This window comes from Aphidius gifuensis, linkage group LG2, assembly GCF_014905175.1.
Source record: "Aphidius gifuensis isolate YNYX2018 linkage group LG2, ASM1490517v1, whole genome shotgun sequence".
Classification (NCBI taxonomy): Eukaryota; Metazoa; Arthropoda; class Insecta; order Hymenoptera; family Braconidae; genus Aphidius; species Aphidius gifuensis.
Window position 1 is genome coordinate 13,064,239 of NC_057789.1, and position 25,404 is coordinate 13,089,642.

Below are 25,404 nucleotides of genomic sequence, written 5' to 3' on the forward strand. Positions count from 1 at the left end.
ACTTTTTTATCTCAAAGTTCAAAAAACGTATTTTGCGGCCGGCATTATTCAATAAATTAATAAAATAAATTAATACAAGTAAATAATATTTTTGATGTTACTTTCACTATCGCTAGACTATAAAAAAACTATATGCAAAGTTTCAAGTCGATTCATTAATTATTAACAAAGTTATGACGAGTTATACCTGGAAAAATAATGTTTTTTTCAAAAAAAACTAATCAAACTTTATTTTTTAATCCATTAAATAATTGTAATTGAAAATCATTTGTTTGAAAAAAATATGTCATTTTTGATTCTGTACATGAAGGTATTTTTTTTTTTTTATTTAAATCATTTTGAAATTTTCGTAAATTTAACCTGAACAACGTTACGTTTCATAGGCCTCCGAGCGCTCGACTTGTTATTGCATCCAGACCCTCAATTGAGAATATTTAATATTGCTTGAAAAAGTCTACTAAAAAAGGACATAAATTAAAGAATTGTAATGTGAAGTATTTTAGAAAAAATATGAATTCAAGTTTTTTGTCACATGTTGTTTCTACATTTTATAGCCTCATAAAGTCGCCACGAAAATTAAGGAAATATATTAAAAATATAAACTTAATGTAGTTAATTTGAGAAATTAAAGAATAAAGTCCCAAAATCTGGTCAGACATAAGACCGACAGACAGCTGAGTTTCGACCCGGAACAATATTTATTAATATTATTTGAATATCTACAACATGTTTACATGCATATAACATTTTTGGAAATTATTAAATCTGGCTCTTTGCAATTAACTAAATACTACATTTTTATTAACTGCTAATTTTTACATCATTCACACTTAAGTCAGAGCTATTTTTTTATAGGCATTACATCACTTTAAAATTTGAACGATGCGATAACTTGTTTACTTTTTTCGTTATGAGAATTTTAATTTACTAGGAAAGTCTAATTGCTCATTTTGAAGCTTCTGACTGTATATCAATTACATGAAAATTAGTACATATTGTTTTTTTATTTCATTTGTTTTATTAATTGGTTACTGGAATTGACATTATTGGTTTTTCATTGATTCTAAGGCATTGTTTTGCTTTTTTTTTCAAAGCAGTAAATTTCAATTTGATGAGTCGAAGAAATATAATTGTTAAAATCATCTGAAGAAATAAGCTGGTAATAAATTAAAAAAACTTTTTTAAAATTTTTTCGTATGTTTTTGATACCTGTATGTGCGATATTAGTTAATATATAAGGCCTCACACTAGGAGTTGGCATTTCGCGTTATACTCTGGACCACTCGCTGACCCCACCATGCCTCCAGATTAAACGGTTCAAAGTCTAGGACATATTTTTATCGAATTAATAATTCAGAAGTTTATCGATTTAGAATAATTGAATATGGCTTAAGATGAATTGCAAAAAAACTAATTCTAACCTTTGATTTCTGGATTTGGTTCCCTCTCTTGGTAATAACTCACGGATACATTGTTTCGATAATTTTGTGAATCAGCAAGTGAATGGTTGTGACACGTATCGAGCTCTTTCGAAACGGAATTCCATGCTGCAATTTAATAGTTTTCAATAAAATATTTGCCGTAATCAATTAATGTAGATATTGTGTACATTCACTTGAATAGTTTTGTTTCAAATTCGATACTTACAATCGTAAATGTATTTTATTAAATCAAAGTGTTGGGGTGATGATTCGCTATCATGTTGTGGTCCTGAATGGAGTCTTACTGGTATATTTCCCCCCGGTAATCTTTTACCGTTCAATGTTGTTATCTGTGATCTTCCACTAAAATAGACAAAATTCTTAACTGATTCAAAAAAAAAACCATAAATAAGACAGATAAAAGTTCAAATAACCAGAATCAAGAATCTAAAAAATCAGTTACTTTAATAAAAATTAAGAAATTTACATGTTTCTTAAAAATATATGATTTTGTTTAGACAGGTATATACTTTAATTTTCTGTGCAAAAAAATTAACTGATATTGCTTTCACTGTTATATGTTATTGTCGTAGAAATAACTAATCGTTCTCAGTTTCAAAGTTTTTACACTTCAAAATAATAGCTGTCACCAAAATATAAAAAATAAAAAAATATACTAGCACTAAGATATAATATTAAACAAATAATTGAGGTGATATCAACTTAATTTGAAAGATGTTACGATACAAATTTGAAGGATTTCTGTGATAACTTATCGCGGGAAACGGTGAATTCAGTTCCACCAGATGTGACCAGGTACACATTCTAATGTATATAAACGGTCGGAAAACAATGGCCCAGAGGGTAACCATGGGGTGCCGCGGAACTGAATTCACCTAGGTCCCTTATCGCAACGCTGTTTTCAGCTATGACCTAATTATTGTCTATCGAAAGTGTTAACAAAAATAACTTGAGAAACTTGACTATAATAGTATGTTGAATAATTTTCGAAAATGGTAATAGGACGATTTATAAACATTTCAGTCCGAGCAAAAAAAAAAAAAAAATGAGTTAAAAGTCAAGTAATAAAATGTGTTGATCAATTGCGATTACCTCATTTTTTTTCGATGACACGAAACGGATTCCTTCAATTAACGATTTGCAAAATTTCAACAAAATTGCTTAACTTTTTAAATCTTGATTTAATGCTCAACAATGCCAAACGATTGAATTTGACATAACATAATGACATATACATATGTACAGCAGTGTTGAGCAGTGATGGGTAATTCGACGATTTTCGGGGTATCATACAATCATACGTATGATACGTATCATACTACATAAAGTGTATGATAGTTGAAAGTGCCCTCTTTTTTTATAAAATGAACTAAATGATTTATTAAACTCTCACTCACGCCATTGCACCCGTATTTAATTCACAGGGCAAATTTCATACAATTTAGGGCTTTTTTTTGCCGCTAATGGCGCTTATAAAAATTTTTTTTATATAGATTTTACCATGGAGGTGAATAAGGAGTGTAAGCTTTGATTTTTTACTGTGTTAAAGCATAGGCTGTCACTGAAGCCTAAATTTCGAGGTCAAGTTCGAAAACTACCAGCTGCGGCGCTGACATCGACCATTGACCAAAAAGAGAGATAGAACAAAATATTCTTATTCACTCTAGCCTGTACAATTATGTTTACCTTTTTTGACCATTCAGGTGCAGTTTAATTATTAATATGATATGACTTTATTAATTAAATTTTCCACTGAATTCTAATTTTTATTTTTCGATAAAGTTAAAGGACATCTTACAGCTACTCAAATTGTTAGACAAAGATGTCATTTCTTGAGAATCTTTTTATAATTTCTTGAATTGAAACGAAATATTAATTTTAATGTGGTTTTAATTACACCCTTTTAGCGATTAAATAAAATAATATATCAATAAAATGTCATACATAAGTTTCAGGATAGAATTAATTTTGTTTGTTCAGAATAAAATATGATCTCTTATAGTGTACAGTTATTCTACTTTTATTTGATAATACGTTATTTATACATTTTATACATTATTTTTCTCGCAGTTTAATTGATTTATTTATTTTAACTTGGCTATTTTGGTGAGCATTTGTGTCTCTTCTCTTCTTGATGATAAATAAATATCATTATAACGATTGCAAAGAGTATTCATACGCTAACACACAAGTTCTAAAAAAACAATTAATCTATTAATTAGTTAAATTCAATCCATTTATTGTAAAATATTTGTAATTAAAGTAGATTAAATCTGACATTAACCGTATTTGCGCTACAAACAACACAAAAAGTAAACAAACAGTAAGTAAAATAATACACGTGATACTGTCGTTCGAGTTCGATTCCAGCGCCCTCATTTACTCCGAAATGTCGGCTTCAGTAAAAAAGCAAAGCTTACACTCCTTATTCACCTCCATGAGATTTTACATAGAAAAGCTCTACAAGCGCCACTGGTGGATGAAAAAAGCCCTAAATTGTAATGCCCTGTGAATACGGGTGCTGTACACAGCTGTCAAACTGTTTTTTTTTATTACACGATAAATAATAAATAAATTCATCAACATGTATAAAAAATTTTATTAGAATTAAAACATTAGTGTCTGTTCACACTGGTACGCACGGAAGCGTTATGTAAGGAGGCGCAGAGTCGTGCGGTCATTTAATGAATCTTTAGCAACTAAAATTTACCGACGCATTCGTTATTTTCAGTCATTGTGTTTATTTTGTTAATTTAATAATTTTTTCTAAGACGCAAGAACAAATTACCAATTATTGATAAATAAAGAGAACGAAAGAGCTAGAAAAAACAAATAACAATAAATAAATAGTAAATTTTAGTTACTAAAGTTTCTTCAAATGACCGCACGACTCTAGCGCTTCCTTGCATACGCTCCGTGCGTACGCTCGATGTGAATAGTGAACGAACACACCTATTATACGAGAAAATAATTTAACAGTTAATATTATAACTTCTTTAGAAAATTGGCTCATGAGTTCGCCTGGAATATATTCAAGTATGCTAATATGATAAAAGAGGTCAACTTGGCAAATAGGTCTCCCAGATTAATATAATACGTTTCTCATGAAGAACGACAGGAAAAATATATTTGTGATATTGAGTGATGTTAAATTATCTGTGTGATGTTTTTTTAGAGGATTTTAATTTCCTATTGTTTTCGCTTTTCTTCTGGACCCCCCCCCCCCCCCCCAGGCTTGGTAAACACCCCCCTCCCATAAAAAATTTTCTAAGTCCCTTAATCTTAACCAATACGATATATATGGAAAATATGAGTAAATATGAAGAAAAATATAGAAAAGTCAGTGAATACAAAGAAAAAAACGATAAATATGGGAAAATATCAGTAAATATAAAGGAAAATATAGAAAAATATCAAAAAAAAATCACTGAATATAAAGAAAAATACGATAAATAAGGGAACATATCGATTATGCCCCCCCTTCCACCCCCCAACCATAGTAGACCTCCCCCCCCCCCAAATTCGAAGTTCGATATATATTAAAAAAGAAATTGAAATTCCCCCCGCAGGAAAGGCACAGTTGCTTCAGCAACTGTATGATTATTTTTTTGCAAGCTAATGAAACTATCTTTTTTCCTGGCATTTCATGATGTTCCTTAGAACCTTTCAAAACCCTTCTTGCCCACATATCATGTCTATTATCTCATTTTTTTATTGTAATTTTTGAGATTATTCAAATAAAATACACTAAATCATTTTTCGTTAGTTGATTCATTAATATATACCTATTAATAAATTTTTAAGATTACATATTATGTTGGATGTTGACATATTGTTTTTGGGCGCCAAATATGTGTATAATGGCGGATAGGCAAAATGGCGTCAGTAAAATAGTATAAAAAGTGAAATGTAGAGGCGCTCTTAATGTATGATACATAGAGTGGGTATAAGCAGAGTGAAGCCATCTATCATTTTTACCTCGGAAGTGACGAAAACCTCTTATACTCGCTCCCTACGGCGAGCACAAAATGTCGGACTAATGGGACCTCGGTGGCTTCACTCTGCTTATACCCACTCTAATGATACATGGCGTATGATAATGGAGATGTATCATACTGTGTATGTCACTGCTGTATAATACACTGGTGTTGAGTAGGTAAGATCCCTTGTATCTTACATTGCTTATCATGATTTTAAAAGGCGCGTCCCTCTGCCTCTTTAAGTTTGAAAAAAAAAAAAAAGAGAAAAGACAGGAGTGCGTGAACCTAGTCCTAGAAAAATTTTCTAGGATACTCAGTAGAAGCGTCTCAATTGGTACTATTTTGTACTGTAATTGTTTTAATTTTTATCTCAAAATTAAATAGTGGAGAAAGGGTTAAAAATCTACTTTTTTTTCAGATGGCTTAGGGGGAAAAAAAAATTAATACAAACACAAAAGAATTCGTACTAATTTGTACCACCAAGCCCGAAACTTGTACCTCAAAAATAACAACAAAGAAAAAATATTTACTCCAAAATGTTTCTATACTGCTTCCAAAAATAAATATTTTTAAATAATTTTTTTTTTATTTTAAATTTAATGGTACAAATTAAAGCACAACTTACTCTTTACTTTGGAAAAACATCAAAAATGTTATTGATTGTTGTATAAATGTGCAAATGTGAATAAATAAATAAACCAACAACATTCTCAGTAGTATCGCCCATTTAAAGCGCCTATCACTTTTTCAAACCTGCTATTTGCCTTCATTGTATAAGCCTAGTGAACCAAGCAGAAGACTAGAAAAATTTCTAGCCCCAATTAACATAATAAATGTACAATTACCTAAATTATCAATATTTATTGAACGCAACAAATAAATAATTATTATATGTATTTGGATTAAATAATCCAAAAAATAACAACGAAAAAAATGAAGTAGTAGACCAACACATAATTTGTGGAAAGGAGTGTTTTAACAGGTTTCAAGAAACATCATAAAATGCCAGAAAAAGATAGCTTGTTGTTTGCGATAACAATAATTATATAATTACAGTAAATACGAGATTACAATATCACACAGATAATTTAAGATCGAGCAATAAAAATATATTTTCCTATCGTTTTCTATGAGTGACAAATTAAGGTATAATCATAGCTACGTTCCAACAATCAGAATTCTTGTTTATACAGTAGATAGTTGAAATATTAATGCATTTTGTAAAATCAGTTTTGTTATAAACCCTTTTTTTAATAATTTTCAAAATTTGACTACTTTTAGTGAGGTTATACATGGCTCCTATGGGAGACTATGTTTGAAATTGCTTTGAACATAACTAAATTATATTTTTAACAATCACTTGTTTTTCAAAAACTAATCAAAAATAGTAAAAATAATAAGGAATTTTTTAATGTTCGGTTTACATGGGGTTTTTATACTGCTTTTTGAACAATAATTAAAATTAACTATCCAAAATACGGATTTTACTGATTTTCTAATGAGGAGCCATGATAACTGGGGAATATTGGAATAGCGGGAAAATTTAAAGTTGAACAAAAGAAACTCAATTACAAAATAATGGAGCATTATAAATGCAAGTATTAATAAAAATATTATTAAGAATGTTTTTATTAACTATATGAAATTACGATTAATAATGAATATTGATATTAATTGGATATAAATAAAAAACTTAATATCAGTACAAATCAGTGATGCACACTAACAAAAAAAAAAATTTTGTGTGCAATATTGAAATGAATTAATATCATAAGATATTAATTATTAATATATATTTGATTTTTATTGAAATATATTGCATAAAATTGATAAATAATGAAAAAAATAAATGGTTTACACAAAAAAAAAAATCACAAAAAGTTTAAACTTTTGGTTTTTTGCGGTTGGTATGACAAAATCTATAATGTAAAAAGCATAGTATTTTATTTAGGACGCCCCCCCCCCAAAATCTAGTGATAAAAGTGCCTTAAATTTATCTTAAAAACCTATTTGTCAAGTTACCATAGTGGTTTAATTGACATACTTTAACATATTCTAGATGAACTCGTAACGCAATTTTTCGAAGTATAGTCAAAGTGTAGTGATTGTAAAATCATTTTTTTATTTAATGATTCAATTTCAATATAATTTTTCAGAGATGCCAATGAATTTATTTATTATTTATTGTTGAGAAATGAAAAAAAAACAGTATTTTGACACTTGTGTACGGTGGTGTGTAGTGGTGTTGGTGTGGGTTAAATCATGGAGTTTAATAAATCAGTTAGTTCATTTCATAGAAAAGAGGGCACTTTCAACTATCATACATTTTATGTAGTATCATACGTATTAATGTATATATATTTGCCAATAGTTTTTTCATTGATTATCTATGGCAAATGTTGCTAAGAAAAGAATGTAACCGAATAACATAATGCGTAATCTGAATTAATTTCTCGGCCATTTCCCACAATAATTTTTATTTATTATAGAAAATATTGATGTGAAATTAATCTAGACTGTTAATTAATTTATTTGCGGCTTTATTTTTTCCTTAGATACGTTTGCCATAATTAATTAATTGGAAAAATTTTTGCAAATGTTGCTGAGAAAAAGATGTAACCAAATAAATTAATTTATAATCTAAATTAACTCCACAGCCGTTTGACACAATAATTTTTATTTAATATAGAAAAAATTGCTGTGAAATTAATTTAGACTACGATGTAATTTATTTGGTTACATCTTTTCTTTAGGAACATTAGCTGATAGCTTTTTTATTAATAAATTATAGCAAGAATAGCTAAGGAAAGGATGTAACCAAATAAATTAATCCGTAGCCTAGATTAATTTCACAGCAATTTATTCTATATTAAATAAAAATTATTGTGTCAAACGGCTGTGAAGTTAATTTAGATTATAAATCAATTTATTTGGTCGGATCCTTTCCTTAGCTATTTTGTTTTAATTGTTTTCAAGTAAAGAGTAGTCTTCAGTAAAAAAGCAAAACTTACACTTAGTGATGTCGACTGATACGGTATTTGGTATCTATAACTTCGTATGTATTTATTTTTATTTATACAATAAAATCAAGTTATGTTCATATATTTTTTATTTTTCAATACCATGAGTAACATCTCTATAGTTGTAAATACGGTATTGGTATTGAAAATTTCACTGATACCGTATTTTTACATACAGATTATTGATACGGTATTGCATGGTAAATTACCGTATCAATACCGTATTTTGTACCGTATTTGGTATCAAAAATAAAATACCGGTATTTGCACATCACTACTTACACTCCTTATTCACCTCCATGACAAAGACTCAGAGTCAGTGTTGGGTAGGTATGATACCAGTGTATCATACACTGTATCGTACAATATCATACATACCCTAGCGAAAATGCCGATAGTCGGTTTGTGCACTGATCTCATACAAAAACGACACAAAACCGACCCACGACTATAAAAATTTCTAAGTCACAAAAATAAATAGTAAGAAGCATTTAAAAAATAAAATATTATGTTTAAAAATTTCTAAATAATATTCTTATAATTTAAGACACATTAGAATTTTTTTTAAATAATTTTTTTATTGAAAAAACTCGATTCTGTTTATGTATTAAAAGTGAGGTTAGCTATCAGAATCATCTGTACACGGCTGTGAGATTTTACAATTCTCACACAATTCCGACACAATTGCAACACACGACTGTGAGAATTGTAAATCCGACACAATTCCGACACAAATACGACAGTATATTTCTATTTTGTATTTAATATAAAAAAAAGCATTTTATTAATAAAAATTTTTGTTCAATATTGAAGTTATAATATTGTAATGATTTTAGGCATATTAGATTTTTTTTTTTTTTAGATAAATTTTGACAAAAAAAATAATTGGAATCGTCTGTGAGAATTTGCGATTTGCAAAAATTTTTGTTTAATAATAAAATTATAATCTTTTAATAATTATAGGAAAATTTTATAGGAAAGAACTGTTTCTTGTAGTGGCAGTACTGGCACATGACATTATTTTTTTTGGCTTCCAATTATTAGATGAATGTTCAATGTTTATATCAAACTGAAATAAATAGAAAATTGACTTGTTGTGATTGTTTGTTATTGTCACATAGGTCGTACCACACATTATCGTAAACTGTAAAGTCTGGAATATTGCATAGAGAATTTTATCACTTTTGTCGTTGTTTCTGTTTCTAGTTTTTAGTCGGTATTACAGGGCGAAATTGCAAAACGAAACAAAATTTTTTATTAAAGGAATGCACCCATGAACTTGCTGGAACTTGCCTCAAAAAACCGTATCGCTATATGATCGCCGCATGATCGAGTGGCACTACAGTAATCCGGTAACGTGCGTGACTTGTATCGCTTTTGTTTCACAATGCGCATAATACAAACATACTCTGGCAAACGCTGAATAGAGCATTATACAGCTTTCAAGATTTTCATAAAAATTACCAATTCATTTAAAGAAATTAAGCGAAGAAATGAATGGAGATTACTATTTATTTTTTTTGGCTACGTCCTTCCCTTAGCGATGTTAGCCATAATTAATAAATTAAAAAGCTACTTGCAAATTTTGTTGAAATAAAGATGTAAGCAAATAAATTAATTTGTAGTCTATATTAATTTTAAAGCCAGTTGACACAATAATTTTATTTTTAAGGATAAGGATATAGAACAAATAGATTATTTCTTAGCTATTCATAATTATGAATAGATTCTTGAACAAATAGATTATTTCGTAGTCTAAATTAATTCGTCAATTATTTGCCACAAATATTTTTTTTTATTAAACAAAATATCACGGAGAAATTATTCTAGACTGTTAATTTATTCGGTTCCATCCTTTTCTTAGTAAAATTTGCCAATAGCTTTTTTATAAATTAATTATCGCAAAAATAGCTAAGGAAAGGATGTAACTAAATGAATTAATCAATAGTCTAGATTAATTCCTCAGCCATTTTGCTCAATAATTTTGATTTCATATAGAAAATACTACTGAGAAATTAATCTAGACTACGAATTAATTCATTTGGCAACATCCTCTCCGTAGCTATTTTTGTCATTATTAATTTATTAGATAGCTATTGACTAATGTATCTAAGGAAAGGATGTAGCCAAATTAATTAATTCGTAGTCTAGATCAAATCCTCAGCCTATTGACACAATAATTCTATTTTAGTATAGAAAATAATGCTGTAAATTTAATTCAGATTACAAATTTATTTATTTGACTACATTTTTTTTTAAATACGTTCGCTGATATCTTTTCAGTTTATTAATGGCGAATACATATCTCAAGAAAAGACGAATCAAAAAGAATTAATGAGTAATCTGCGTTAAATATTTTCCATAACAAATTAAAATATTATTGGCGAATGGCTAAAGAATTTATTCAGAGTGCAAATTAATTTATTCAGTTTTTTTGGTTTTTACCCATTCGTCAATAGTTTTCCGATTTATTATGGCAAATAAATTAATTGAATTTATGAAATAGTAATTTTTATGAAAACCTTGAGAGCTGTATAACGCTCTATTCAGTGTTTGCCAGAGTATGTTTGTATTATGCGCGATGTAAAACAAAAGCGATACAATCCACGCACGTTACCGGAATACTACATCACCACAAGATACCGTTTCATATATTATCACACGTGCGCTACTACCACAACTAAACGTGTTCCAGGCTCTGCAGCAGGGATTCGTTCCCAAACCTTCATTTGGTTCGGTATATCAAGATGGCGGCGATTTTACCTAGCAGATGAGATAGGTACTAAAGTCCGCCATTTTGATATACCGAACCGAACGGAGATTTGGTAAGGTACCCCGGAGTAATCTACACGCTAAAGTAGAACTAATTTACCTTGTTAGTTTTTGTAGCATTTTTGAAATCAACGACGAGAAGAAAATTTTTTCTCATTCCTCCGCATGGGTCAATTTGGGAGAAATTCGTGAAAATTCGGAGAAATATTTTCACCAGGGGAATCCCAAAAATCGTCGAATACCCATCCTTGCTCAGAGTAAGGTAGAGCTGTAAGGCAGTTATTAACCGTTTATTAACCGGTTAATAACAGGCGGTTGGAAATTTAACGGTTTAGGAAGTTATTCGGTTTTTAACGGAAAAAGGGAGAAGCTTGCGCATGAAAAGCTGCACTTATATCATACTGCCCAAGGAACACTGTGTCATCGAGAAGTACGACAAAAAGATGACGCAAAAGCGCCATCGCCGTCTTTTTGGCGTATAAAAATGAGCGTGGGCTAATAACAGCTGACTCTAAGATTGGTGTAAATAGTTGTATTTGAAAAGTGTTTGGGCTGAAAATGCTAAGAACAACAAAAATGACAAAATCCTCATTGCTTGTCAAAGAACCACTATTGAATCCGGCTTGATAAAAAGACTGTACAACATGGGCAATCAACAATACAGCTTCAACATCCTGAAAGTCGAATGATAAATTATTGATAACATTTAAATAAAAAAGAATAAATGAATATTTTTTAATGTTGACAATAAATATGGAAATTTTTTATAAATATAATCAGTGAATAGATATATACCATTATGATTGTCAAATAATTATTTATTGTTCATAATTATTTATTGTTCATAATTAGATTTGCTCCAAAATAAATAATTGTTTGTTTATGCTCTAACGGTACGGTCCAACCCCTTATGAACCGTTATTAAACGGTCGTCTTGAGGTTGAAATGTGCGCAAAAAAAACCGAAAACGAACCATTTTTAATCCTAAAAATAACCAAATTAGAACTAACTGTTAGTTGACCGTCGTTAAACCTTGTTCAAACTACTGAAATATAATAAAACTGGAAACTGAACTTCGAACCTCAAACTAACCTGATTCCAACTTACGAGAGTATTTGGGTCATATCGTTCGAGAAACCTCAAAGTAACCGAAATCCAACCAAAGTTATTGAATAGTTAAATAACGGTTACAAAAAATTGGTCTTCGGTTCACATATTCTCAGAATAACCATTATATAACGCGTTTAGAGACAGGTAACCGTCAGGTAACAGTTATCCACCCTAGCAGATGCATCGACACCTATTCGATGGGGATTTGACGATCTAATGTAGCACTCAGTCGACAGTGATTGGACTAGGGATGTGCCATATTTCAAAAAAATATCGATATTCAAAATATCGGCTACCTTGTTTTGAATATCGGCGTATCGATATATCGGCCAAAAAAAGTAGTCGATACTTCAATATCGGCTAAATTTTATTTATTGTTATTATTATTTCTAAAGGTTCATCTATTCTTTCATTTGATGTTTTTTATTTTTATTTGTTTATAGTTATTTATGTTTTTTTGATTGCAAAAAATTTTAACATTTTAAAATTACAAATTAAATTACATATTATATTTTATTATTAGAATATTTTATTATATTAAATAATAATATTATCGATATTAAATAATATCGCATCTACAAATTACAGATTAAATAAATTTTTTTTTTTGAATAACAAATAAATTACCTGGAATTATCATCCATATTAATAACGTCTCCAACACAACCTAAAAAAATTATTAGAATTCGTATTGACAAGGTTGTTGTACGTTAAATATTTTCACATTAAAAAAAAAAAAGGATTAAATATATATACTGTACCTGATGTTTCACCGATCTCCATAAAAATGGTTTTTTTTTTATTCATTTAAATCAATAGTATTCTTTAGTAGTTAATTAAAACAAATGACAAATTATTAATTTCATTTTATCAAGACATCAACAGACAAAATTAATAGTCTGAAGTTGCCGATATTTTTAGCCGATATCCGTGAAAAAAATATCGGATATCGATATATCGGGTCAAAAAAATATCGGATAACAGTAGCCGATATATATCGATATATATCGGCTACCGATATATATCGCCAAGTATCGCACATCCCTAGATTGGACAGTTATTCGATAGCATATAAAAACGTGATTCACGAGTGCCGAATAATCGAAATGAGTTGAAATTGGTTGAAATTGGAAACAACTTAAACTGAATAAATATATATGTATTAAAATATTAAATAAGAGTTTAAACTATACATGGTAAAGAGGTTAAGTTCACATGATTCACATATCTACTGGAGTCGGAAAGCTGGTGAGCCTCAGACCATTCATCGTTAATTGACTCGGTCATTATTACCGAGATATTTTGTCACTGAATCGAAAGGCTTTCGACGCCGAATTGAGAGATGCTTAATTCATTTATTTTTCATTGTTTTAAATTGTTAAAACATTACAATGGGCTTCATTTATAATAGATTTGTATTTTTTTAATAGAAATATTAATAGAAAATACAAAAAACTTGTAAAAATTACAGAAAAAGATTTTTTTGGTTAATAATTTTTAAACCTATCGTTAATAACAAATGCATAAAAAAAAACAAAATGAAACAGTACATTTACACAGCATTTAAAGATTTAACAATAGCAAAAAGAATTTTTTTCAATTTTATATCACTACGTGCACATTGACTCTGTCTCGACACCGTTTTGTTCGCGTTTCGACAGCATTTTGACCGCCTTTCGACAGCGAATTGAGAGGCACTTAATTTGTTTATTTTTCATTATCTTAAATTGTTTAAACATTATAATGGTCTCCTCTATTAATAGATTCGTATGTTTTTAATGAAAATATTGATAAAAAATATCAACATCCAGGTAGAAATTAGTTTCGGAATTCGACACTAAACCTCGTTTCATATTCCAGATCAAGCCAGATAGGGATTATTGGACAATTTCAGATCTGGCTTGATCTGACTCGATCTGACTTGATCTGACCTGATCTGGCTTGATCTGGATAAAAATTTATTAATTCAATAAAAATAATTTCAAATTAGTGAATGCTTGATTGAAGAATTTGGTTTTTCTTCTTATAGTTTGAATAAAATACAATTAAGATTTCTATATTTTTACGATAAATAATTGACATCACTCGGACTTGAACTCAATGCTTCTGGTGTGAATTTCCAGAGCTTTACCTACTTAACCACGGCAGTGATTAAAAAGCGTAAGAAAAATTTGTCTTCTTAAACATTCATTCGCCCGTGATCTAATTTGATCTAAGTGCAGATCAAGTTTTATCAAACTAGATCTAGTTAGATCTAAACAGATCAAGTTTGATCTGGTCAGATAAGATTAGATCTGGGGTCAGATCAAGTTTGATCCGGTCAGATACGATTTGATCTAGGTCCAGATCAAGTTCGATCTAGTTTGATCCAGTCAGATTTGGTCAGATAAGATTTGATCTTTACCTAGATCTGATCAGATCAAATTTGATCTGATTAGATCTAATTTGATTTGATGTGATCTGACGATTTTTCCCTGGGTTGACTTTGACATCGATTCGAGCGTCAAGCTCGGAAAATAGCCCCGTTCAACGTCGAAATGAAGTTGGATTTCTTCCTAGGTTATGTCATAATCTTATAATTTTTTGTTATATAATGTTGCAAGATTGCTCTGGACTCTAAAGATCTTAAATAAAATATTTTGTTTTATAAAGTTTCAAGATTGCTCTGGACTCGAAAGACATTTTAGCAAAAACGCAATCGTGTTGCAAAAATAAAAAAACTGGATGAGCTTGGTTAATTTTGATCGAATGTACTTATTTTTTTATGATATATCTTTGGCTTTACGGAATAATTCAATGTTCAAAAATAGATCTATGATGTGTTTGCTCAACTGTGTACGAAGATTATCTAATAAAATATTAATAAAATCTATTTTAATACTTAATACCCAGTTTTTTTTTTTTCATTTCAAAATAGGGTTACCATTTATAAATTTATTTGCTTTAGATTTTAATTCAAAATAATTATCATTGGTTGAAAGTCTATTAAATTCTCTTTTCGAAAACTGGTTTTTACAATTTAGCATATCTGGAATAATATTAAAAATTCCACAAAATTCAGCAGTTCCTTGACAAGTATCGAAATTTATATATTTTTATAATTTTGAGCACATTAACGCTTTACTAGCATTAACGTATTACGCTGACGTCCTTAACCAGTTCATCTGGTATATGTGCCATCACCCTGACCAGCTTTGAAAGGTCTTTTTGGTCAATGACCAGTAATTTATTCCCTTCCTCCTCTAGGTTGTCTATGATCGCCCTGAGCCATTTTTCAGACTCGGTGTACGCGCATGCTACCTGAATTCCTTCTAGGTGAAAAATTCCAACAACCTTTGTACCTCGGGACAAAGCCGCCAAGCGCTATTTTGTCCATTTTTTCCAGGTTGGCTACCTCCTCCAATATGTCCATCCGGTCCTCAAAAATGATCACGAGTTTCGGCACATCGGTTGTGACAACCACGAATGAAAATTTTTCCATTTCTATCCGTCTCTTTTTAAGCTCTTGCTGAGCAGATTGTGGGGTACTTCCCGATTACCTCACCCCTTTTTGAACTTCAACAGGTTTAACAGTTCCCCCTTCCGAGGTACACGCTCTCCTTGCTCTCGTGTTCTGCCGGGCTGCTCCACTGAGCATTTTAGGCTTAGTCCAAGGCAATCTTTTTCTAAGACGCTCGGTAGAAACGGCTGGTCGATGGTTTCTGTGTCCCCCCTGGTCCTTGTATACCAGCTTCAACTTTTCTCGTGTCTTCTGTTGAGTCCCAGTATTTAATAAGCCCTGCGGCATAATGTTTTTAGTTGTTTCGGTATCCATAAGAGTATCCTCACGAGTATTTAGGGAAATATGATTCCAGCCCAGCAGAGCCCCGAATGCTGGACAGGGTTCTAAATACAACTGGAGCTCAACCTGGGCCTCCAGTAAAACCGTTTGTGACACTATCTATAGTCAAGTGTCATTCAAATATATCAGCATGGTGTCCGACACTTTAGCTTGACCAGGCTATTGCGAGACTATTTGGAAAATCAAACATAAAAAATACTTGTAAATCAAATTTTTTATAACTGTGAGATAAACTCTGGTTTTTTCAATTATAAAAATCAAAAGTGACTTTTAATTTATAATCAACATTTCAATTGTTGGATTCCCTGGTAGAAATTTGACTTCAAGTTGCGACATTCAATGTCGCAGCGAGCTGGGCGCGACCTATGCTATGCAACACTCGCAGAAGTATCTCGCTGCGAGGTTGCTGCGACCTTATAATTCATATACGCGCACGCATCTGCAATTTTGGTGTTTAACCTGTACGTTAAATAATAAATAAATGGTGGTGCCTTCTGCTTTATAATAGTATGTGTATAGAACATTCATATTAATCATGAAAAATAAATAATTATAAATATAAATAATTATTGTCGCTCAAAAAATTCATCTGATTATAAAACAGTAAGTAATTTTTTGAGTCTTATATAAAACGTTGATACTGTTTGGAGAGTTTTCAGAGTAATGCAACACTAGATATTCATGTAGACATCGACAGACGGGGAATGTCAACCAGAATCATTGCATCGCATATCTTATTTTAAGTTTATGTCATATGTCATGAAAAAATAATGTAAGTAATTTTTGAATTTTATACCCTGGTAGAAATGCTCCGTCGGATCGACGTCGGGCCTGATTTAATATCGAGATAACATGTATAATCATTGGGAAAAATTTATAGGTTAAACACGTTATGTCGATATTAAGTCGGGCCCGACGTCGAATTTCTACCAGGGTATTTTATTACATAATTAATATTTGAAAGATTCAATAAATTTTTAATCTGAATTAATTTGTTGGAGAGTGATGATTGTAGTTCTCTACATTGCAGTTTTTTGTCAAGATTGGTCAAGATGACAAGCAACGACAGCTTTAACTATATAAAACTTTTTCAAATTCCTGGAAACCAGTAGTATCATGATTATATTCGCTATTATCAGATGGAAATTTTTATATTTAATGTGTTTTTAAATTCAAACAAATTAATAAAAAAACATAAATAATATTACTATTATTATTATTGCTATCATAATAAAATTGATCCCCACTCCTTGCCGTTTAACCTAACTGAACCTGATAATCGTAGAAATAGCTATGTCGCATGCTAGACCGCTGCGACATCGTAAGTCGCACGTGAATATCGCAGCTAGATCATTGCGAGATGAAATTTCTACCAGGGTTAACTCAGTTTTTTGTTAATTACTTAATTAAAAAATGCATTCACATAAATAACTTGATAAATTATCATTTTAACTAATAAAATTGAAAAACAATTGAAATTGATGAATTTAATTTTTAATTTGCACGACAACTACATTCTCCGATCGGTACTTGATCGAAGTATAGATTTTTAGTCATACGACTGAAAATCTGTAGATAGAGCGCACGGCAATCTGACATATATCAAAATTGAGAATCATGTTCGAGTTTTTTTTTTTTCTTATTACAAAACAATTATTATTTTTAATAAACAACTTATTTCTTTCTTCAAAAATGTTCGTGCCAAGAAGTTTATTTCTACCGTCAAGAATTATTCTTCCTTTTTTTATCAAAAAATTTTTTGTGAGTTTGTTTATTCAAAGCTGTGCTTAGGGCTGGATACGAAACGAAACGATACGAAATTTTCGTAAGTTTCGTTTCGTTTTCGTTAAATGCAAAAAATTTGACTTTCGTCTCGTTTCGATTTCGGTTTCGTCAAGTAAAATTTCGTTTCGTTTCGACGTCAAAAATCTTAATTTCGTTTCGGTTTCATTTCGTTTCGTCTCGGTTTTTTTTCGATTTCGTCTGTCCATTAATAATGCCTGGAAAATATGCAATAACAATATTACTGTGAATAAAAAAAAAAAAACTATTTTTAGTTATATGAAGTATTTATTCATCACTTGTTTGTTTTATTTATTTATTTATTTTTTTAGACATTTAAAAAAAAAAAAAATTTACATAGAAATTAGAATACAAATAAAATGATCGGCTTTTGTCAGACATATTTGTTGTATTTTAATTGATTTTCAATTAATATATAACTTGTAACCACGTTATTACTAAAGTAATTTTTTTTCAAATTTATGAATATGAAAAAATATATAGGGGAGAGTGGCCCAAAACGGACACCTTAAGGAAATAACATGTGTATGTTTCAAATTTTTTTTTTTTTCGCTTTTTTATCGCATAAGAGAAAAAAAAAAAAAAAAATTAAAACTGAAAAACGATATTTATAAAAAAAAAAAAAAGCCCAAAACGGACACCCCTAAAAAGTCAGGGCAAATATATTTTTTTTTTTTTCTAATTTTGAATGTAACAATTTTTAATAATAAATAAATAAATAATGAGTAAGGAACTGTCAAACTAAATGTACACACAATGCGGCCAAACGACTACAAACACATGCAAACACATAAAGAGTAGAGACCTCTAGTCTCTTTGGAGATCATTAAAATATAACTACAACAGCCATTTTAACACTATAAAAACTAGGTCTTATTATTTTTTAATATTTTTCTATACTGAGTTTCTATTGGTCCGTTTCTTTTATTGTACCAATAATATTTAAAATATGAACGATTGGCGAATTAAAATTAATTTTATTTATGTACATTTAAACATTCAATTTCGGTAAAATGGTATTAATTATTAACAATAAAAAAAAAAAAAAAACAGTCACGACAATGCATAAAAACAATAATTTTTTTCATAATTTAACAATATTTTAAATTAATAAACAAAAAAAAAATGGGAAAATATAAAAGAAAAACAGATAGACAATCGTGGGATCCAATTGTAATGGCAAAAGCAATTGATGAAGTTGTAAATAATAATCAATCTAAAAAATCAGTTGCTCTTGCCTATGGAATATCCCGTACAGTATTAATACGTCGTGTTGAGTTGTACAAAAACTTCTCATAAGGAGATAGCCATTATGAAAGGTTTGTATTTCTTTTAAAATTTATTCATAGTTTTCATTATCAAATCACCACTTCTTCGTATATTGGTACAATTATTTATTTTATTTTATAATTATGTACATAAAAAAACTATTTCAATGACATATTTAATCCAGTACCAGGTCTAACACATGCTTGTAAATTTCTTTTAATATTTAATACATGAAAAAACAATTTGAATGACAAATCCAGTCCAGTACCAGGTCTAACACATGCTTGTAAATTTATTTTAATATTTGAAACATAAAAAAAACAATTTGAATGACAAATCCAGTCCAGTACCAGGTCTAACACATGCTTGTAAATTTATTTTAATATTTAATACATGAAAAAACAATTTGAATGACAAATCCAGTCCAGTACCAGGTCTAACACATGCTTGTAAATTTATTTTAATATTTAATACATGAAAAAACAATTTGAATGACAAATCCAGTCCAGTACCAGGTCTAACACATGCTTGTAAATTTATTTTAATATTTGAAACATAAAAAAAACAATTTGAATGACAAATCCAGTTCAGTACCAGGTCTAACACATGCTTGTAAATTCATTTTGGTATTTGATACATAAAAAAACAATTTGAATGACGAATCCAGTCCAGTACCAGGTCTAACACATGCTTGTAAATTTATTTTGGTATTTGATACATAAAAAAACAATTTGAATGACAGATTAGATCCAGTACCAGGGCTAACACATGCTTGTCAATTTATTTATACATTGATTCATCATTTCAATAATTTTTAATCACTAAAATAATAAAATAAATCCACCAACTCATATTAGACTTGATACTTAATCTAGATTATAATTTTAATAATTTATTTAATCAATAAAGAAATAAAATAAATTAAATAAGTGTACCAATTCATAGAAGATTTATTTATGATAATAATGCTTTTACGTGAATCTTATGTTGTGGATCAATGATTATTGGACATCTTGAATTTATAAATAGGTTTAGGAAGTGCAGAAACGGTTTTAGTCGACACCAAGAAGAGCAGTTGGTGGAGTATCTGCAAGAAAAATGAATTTTGTACGGCGTCGATCCAACAGCATTGAAGTCACTTGTTTGGTTACTTGCTGAAGAGAAAAACTTGCCAAATTCCTTTCTAAGTGGTTCAGCAGGTACAAAATGGATGCAAGGTTTTTTCGACGTAATCCAACTTTGTCTCTAAGAAAACCTGAAGCTGTATCTGCTGCTCGTGCACGAGGATTCAACCGTCGTAGTCCAGAAATGTTTTTGAGTTATATAAAACAAAAACTGGACTAACATTAAAGTTTCTTTTCCCCATCGTATTTAACGTTGATGAAACCCAGCATCAGCGATTCCAAAACAATGAGGAAGATAATAGGTACAAAAAGGACGGAAGCAAGTTGGTGTAAGAACATCAGGAGAGAGGTCTCGTAACGTCACCGTTGAGTGCTGTGTATCAGCAGCTGGTGAGAAACTACCACCAGTTTTCGTATTCGCCAGAAAAAGGATGAATGAAGAACTCATGGCAAATACAACTGATGGATCTTGGGGCATGGTCAGTGATTCTGGCTACATCAATTCTGAATTGTTTGAAAAATGGATCATGTGGTTTATGGCTCAAGTGAGGCCAACTTATGATGACCCAGTTTTACTGATTTTAGATGGTCACTTGAGTCATACCCGTAATTCAAAACTCCTCAGAATTGCTCAACAAAATCACTTGATCATGCTCTGTCTACCACCCCACACGACGCACAATTTACAACCCCTGGATGTTAGTGTCAACCTCCCAGTGTCAGTATATCACTCTAGAGAAATACTGTACTGGATGAGACAACATCCAGGAAAATGTAAGTGAAATGTCCTGTTTTGCAAAGCTTGGGAACATGCTGCAACAAAAGAAAACATTCTGGGGGGTTTTAAAAAATGTGGTTTTTGGCCTTTTAATCCCAACGTTTTCACTGACAAAGATTATGCACCAGCTAAGGTATCTGAAAGACCACTTATACCAGCAACTACTTCACATGAATCTGGTAACACTGAAATATGTGAAGAAGTCACTAGAATGTGTAGTAATCTTTCAACTCTTTCAGTATCTTTATCAGAAAAACAAAAAAAAAGGACCTAAAAAAAAAGAAAATGATGAAGAACAAGATGAAGATGATGATGATGATGAAGAGATGGATAAAAAAGTACCTAAAAAAAAAAAAAAATGAGGATGAAGATGAAGAGGAAGATGATGAAGAGATGAATAAACAAGGACCTGAAAAAAAAAAGGATGAAGATGAAGATGACGATGAAAATGAAAATGAAAATGGAGATGAAGATGAAGATGAAGATGAAGATGATGATGAAGAGATGAATAAACAAGTACCTGAAAAAAAAAAAAATGATGATGATGATGAAGATGAAGATGAAGATGATGATGAAGAGATGAATAAACAAGTACCTGAAAAAAAAAAAAATGATGATGATGATGAAGATGAAGAGTAAAAAGAAGATGAAGAGATGAAGAAAGAAGTACGAGAAAAAAAAAAAAACAATGATGATGAAGATAATGATGAAGATGAAGAAGTAGCTGAAAGAAAAAAAAATAATAAAGGAAAAGTAAATAAATTTATAAAGAAAAAACAAAGAGAGTCTGTAGGGTTTAAGGTACTACCCTGGAAGATCAGACCCTACCCAGTGGAAACCGATTTTCAAATCCAAAAAAAGACGTGCTGGGGTAAGACCTCAATTTACGGATGAAAATTATATTAAGGAGCTTGAAGAGCTAGAAAGAAAAGAAGATTAAGAAAATAAAAATGTACAAAAAAGAAGAAAATTAAATAATTCAAAAATAAAATCCATCAAAATTGAAAAAGAAGAAGAAGCAAATGATGATGATGAATCAGATGCAGCTTGTGGCATTTGTAATATTTTTTTTTCAACTGATAAAAAAAATCTGGGATCCAATGTGATCAGTGTAACACTTGGTTTCTTAATTGTGTGTTGGAGTGAAAAACAATGTTAATGATTTTTATTGTAAAAATTGTCGATAAAACTTTGAATTATTGTTTCTATTGTTTATAAATTGATGATAAAATATTTAAATTTTATCCTTTATTTTTTAATTTTTAAATATTAATTATTTAAAAAATTGTTGTCATAGTTATTTAATGATTTTTTAATATTAAGGATTCAAATTATTAATTGAATATTTAAATATTGTTATTTGTCTTTAAATATTTAAATATTGTTATTTGTCTTTAAATGTTTTAATATAAAATATTTAATAAATATCATTTTTTAAGTTTGTTATTAAATTGAAAACAGTTAGTTATCAAAAATTAACAACAATTATGTGTAATTATTTAATATTATTTTTTTATTATTTTTTTTTGATTTTACTCAGTTCTACCCACTCTTGAAACACAAACGCCCTCTATTTTTAGTATCTTTTTTTTTTACTAAAGCGAAAATGACAATGAATGACACTTAACGTAAAAAAAAAAAAAAAAAAAATTTATCATTTATTTCATAAAAATATTAAGGGTGTCCGTTTTAGGCTGGGTGTCCGTTTTGGGCCACTCTCCCCTATACGTTTCACAGTGAACACTACGCGTACTAAAATAAAAAAAAAAAACAAGCTCTGACCTGCTAACGAACGATAGTTTATATTTTGGATATAAAGCAAAACTAAAGATAAGCAAATGAACGTGACAAACAAAATATATGTGCTAGCTGTCGTTGTCCGTTAAATAGGTGTCATGTTAAAAGAAAAAAACAACAGTTGATAGAAAAAACAGTCAATACGTAGAATTTAATTAATAAATATTAAGATGAGATAAAATGCGGATAAAATTTAAAATTAATATTTAAAACATTCATTTAAATTTTTCAACGAAATTTCGTTTCGGCCGAAACTTTCGGCAAAATTCGAAGTTTAAGCACGGTTTCGTTTCGATTTCGTTTCGCCAGTGTAGAGGTAAATTTTGTTTCGAAAAACCGAAACGAAACGAAACGAAAACGAAATTATTTCGGTCTCGGGTCCAGCCCTATCTTGGACATTTGTATTTTTAAAAGATGAATTTACACGTATTTTATTTATAAAATAAATGAAAAATGTCCAAGGAAAGCAGTAGCTGGAAAATGTAGCTAAGGAATTAATGTGACGGGAAGTATTTTGAAACATAATTTTGGCAACCTCAATTTTATTGCTGCTTTTCCTTGACATTTTTTATTTATTTTATAAATAAAATACATGTAAATTTATTTTTAAAAATACAAATGTCCAAGAAAAGCAGTATATGAATTAATGTAATACAAGGAATTATTTTGAAACATAATTTTGGCAACCTCAATCCCTTAGTTACATCTTTTTCTATTAATAAAGTTTTTCCTTGGACATTTGTGATTTTAAAACTTAAATTTACATGTTTTTTATTTATAAAATAAATAAAAAATGTCCAATGAAAAGCAGTAGCTAAGAAATTAATGTAGCTAAGGAATTAATGTGACTAAGGAATTATTTCCTTGAAACATAATTCTTTGGCAACCTCAATTCCTTAGCTACTGTTTTTCCTTGGACATTTTTTATTTATTTTATAAATAAAATACGTGTAAATTCATTTTTTAAAAATAAAAATGTCCAAGAAAAAGCAGTAGCTAACGAAAAGATGTAGCTAAGGGAAAGATGTAGCTAAGGAATTAATGTGACTAAGGAATTATTTCCTTGAAACATAATTCTTTGGCTACCTCAATTTTGCTGTTATATTTAGCTACTGCTTTTTCTTGGACGCTTGTATTTTTAAAAAATAAATTTACATGTACTTTATTTATAAAATAAATAAAAAATGTCCAAGGAAAAGCAGTAGCTAAGGAAAAGATGTAGCTAAGGAATTGAGGTTGCCAAAGAATTATGTTTCAAGGAAATAATTCCTTAGTTACATTAATTCCTTAGCTACATATTTCCCTTAGCTACTGCTTGTCCTTAGTCATTTATTTATTTGACAAATGAAATACATGTAATTTATCCTGTTTTAAACGTTTCATTTCTGGATAATTGTAAACAACTCAAAAACTCGCAGTATGCCCATCCCTGCTCAAATTAATGATACGTAAATAAATCTGATGAAAATCACTTACTCTGCCATCTACTGAGCCCTATCATAAATATGTTAATACTATCACCGTATGACGCGCGACAGTCGGATCGACAGCGGTTCGACGTCGAAAACGCCACCTCGATGTCGTTTCGAGCTCGATTTCACGTCGATTGGACACTGCGTCGAAAATCGACACTAAATTTACCTGGGTTTGTTATGAAAACATTCAAAGATTTACTTCCGAAAAATAAAAGCAACGTTCAAAACTGTAATTTTACGTTGTTAAAACATTGAACGAAATGACACTTTTTTATGTGTACTTAGCTTCTTTTCCCAGGAATCGGGTTAACACAATCAAGAAAAGAAATTACATTTTTCCGATGAATATTGACAATAGATTACAATTTTATTATTCTAGAATAACGTACTCGTAGTGTAGATTTTACAGTTTTGGTGGTAAAAAAAAAAAAATAAAAATAAATTTAAAAAAATGTAAAGTATACAAAGAGGATGATGAAAACACAAGATACGACTGAATATTTAAAAGTGCGATGAAAACATTAACTATTTACAAAAATAATATTTTATTATTGAAATGAATGAAAAAAATCCCAAGGAAAAGCAGTAGCTAAAGAAAAGATGTAGCTAAGGAATTGAGGATTAAAATATATTTTTTGGCAACCTCAACTCCTGAGCTACATCTTTTCCTTATCTACTGATTTTCCTTGGACATTCGTATTTTTAAAAAATAGATTTACATTTATTTTATTTATGAAATGAAAAAAAAAACCTGAGGAAAAGCAGTAGCTAAAGAAAAAATGTAGCTAAGGAATTGAGGTTGCCAAAAAATTATGTTTTAAGGAAATAATGTTGCTTAAAATATATTTTTGGCAAGCATAATCCCTTAGCTACATCGTTTCCTCAGCTAATGCTTCTCATTGGGCATTTATATTCTTAAAAAATAAATTTACATGTATTTTATCTGTAAAATAAATAAAAAACCCAACGAAAAGCAGTAGCTAAGGAAAAGAT

General features: G+C 29.8%; 1 protein-coding gene across 1 annotated transcript; it reads right to left on the minus strand.

The window, feature by feature from the left end:
• Positions 1–679: 679 nt before the first annotated feature.
• On the minus strand, positions 680–2,687 carry LOC122849151 (MAPK regulated corepressor interacting protein 2-like). Its single transcript, XM_044147767.1, has 4 exons — positions 2,535–2,687; positions 1,648–1,784; positions 1,422–1,547; positions 680–1,324 (listed from the first exon to the last, which is right to left on the minus strand). Exons 1-4 carry the CDS (start codon positions 2,537–2,539, stop codon positions 1,248–1,250), a joined length of 345 nt encoding a protein of 114 aa, XP_044003702.1. The 5' UTR covers positions 2,540–2,687; the 3' UTR covers positions 680–1,247.
• Positions 2,688–25,404: the final 22,717 nt, after the last annotated feature.

What these genes read in the sequence shown, in the direction of transcription:
- LOC122849151 (XM_044147767.1), bottom strand. An exon ending in AATAAAATACATTTACGATT is followed by an intron (nt 1,548 to 1,647) that starts GTAAGTATCGAA and finishes ATTAAATTGCAG; the next exon opens with CATGGAATTCCGTTTCGAAA. An exon ending in ACCAAATCCAGAAATCAAAG is followed by an intron (nt 1,325 to 1,421) that starts GTTAGAATTAGT and finishes AATATGTCCTAG; the next exon opens with ACTTTGAACCGTTTAATCTG.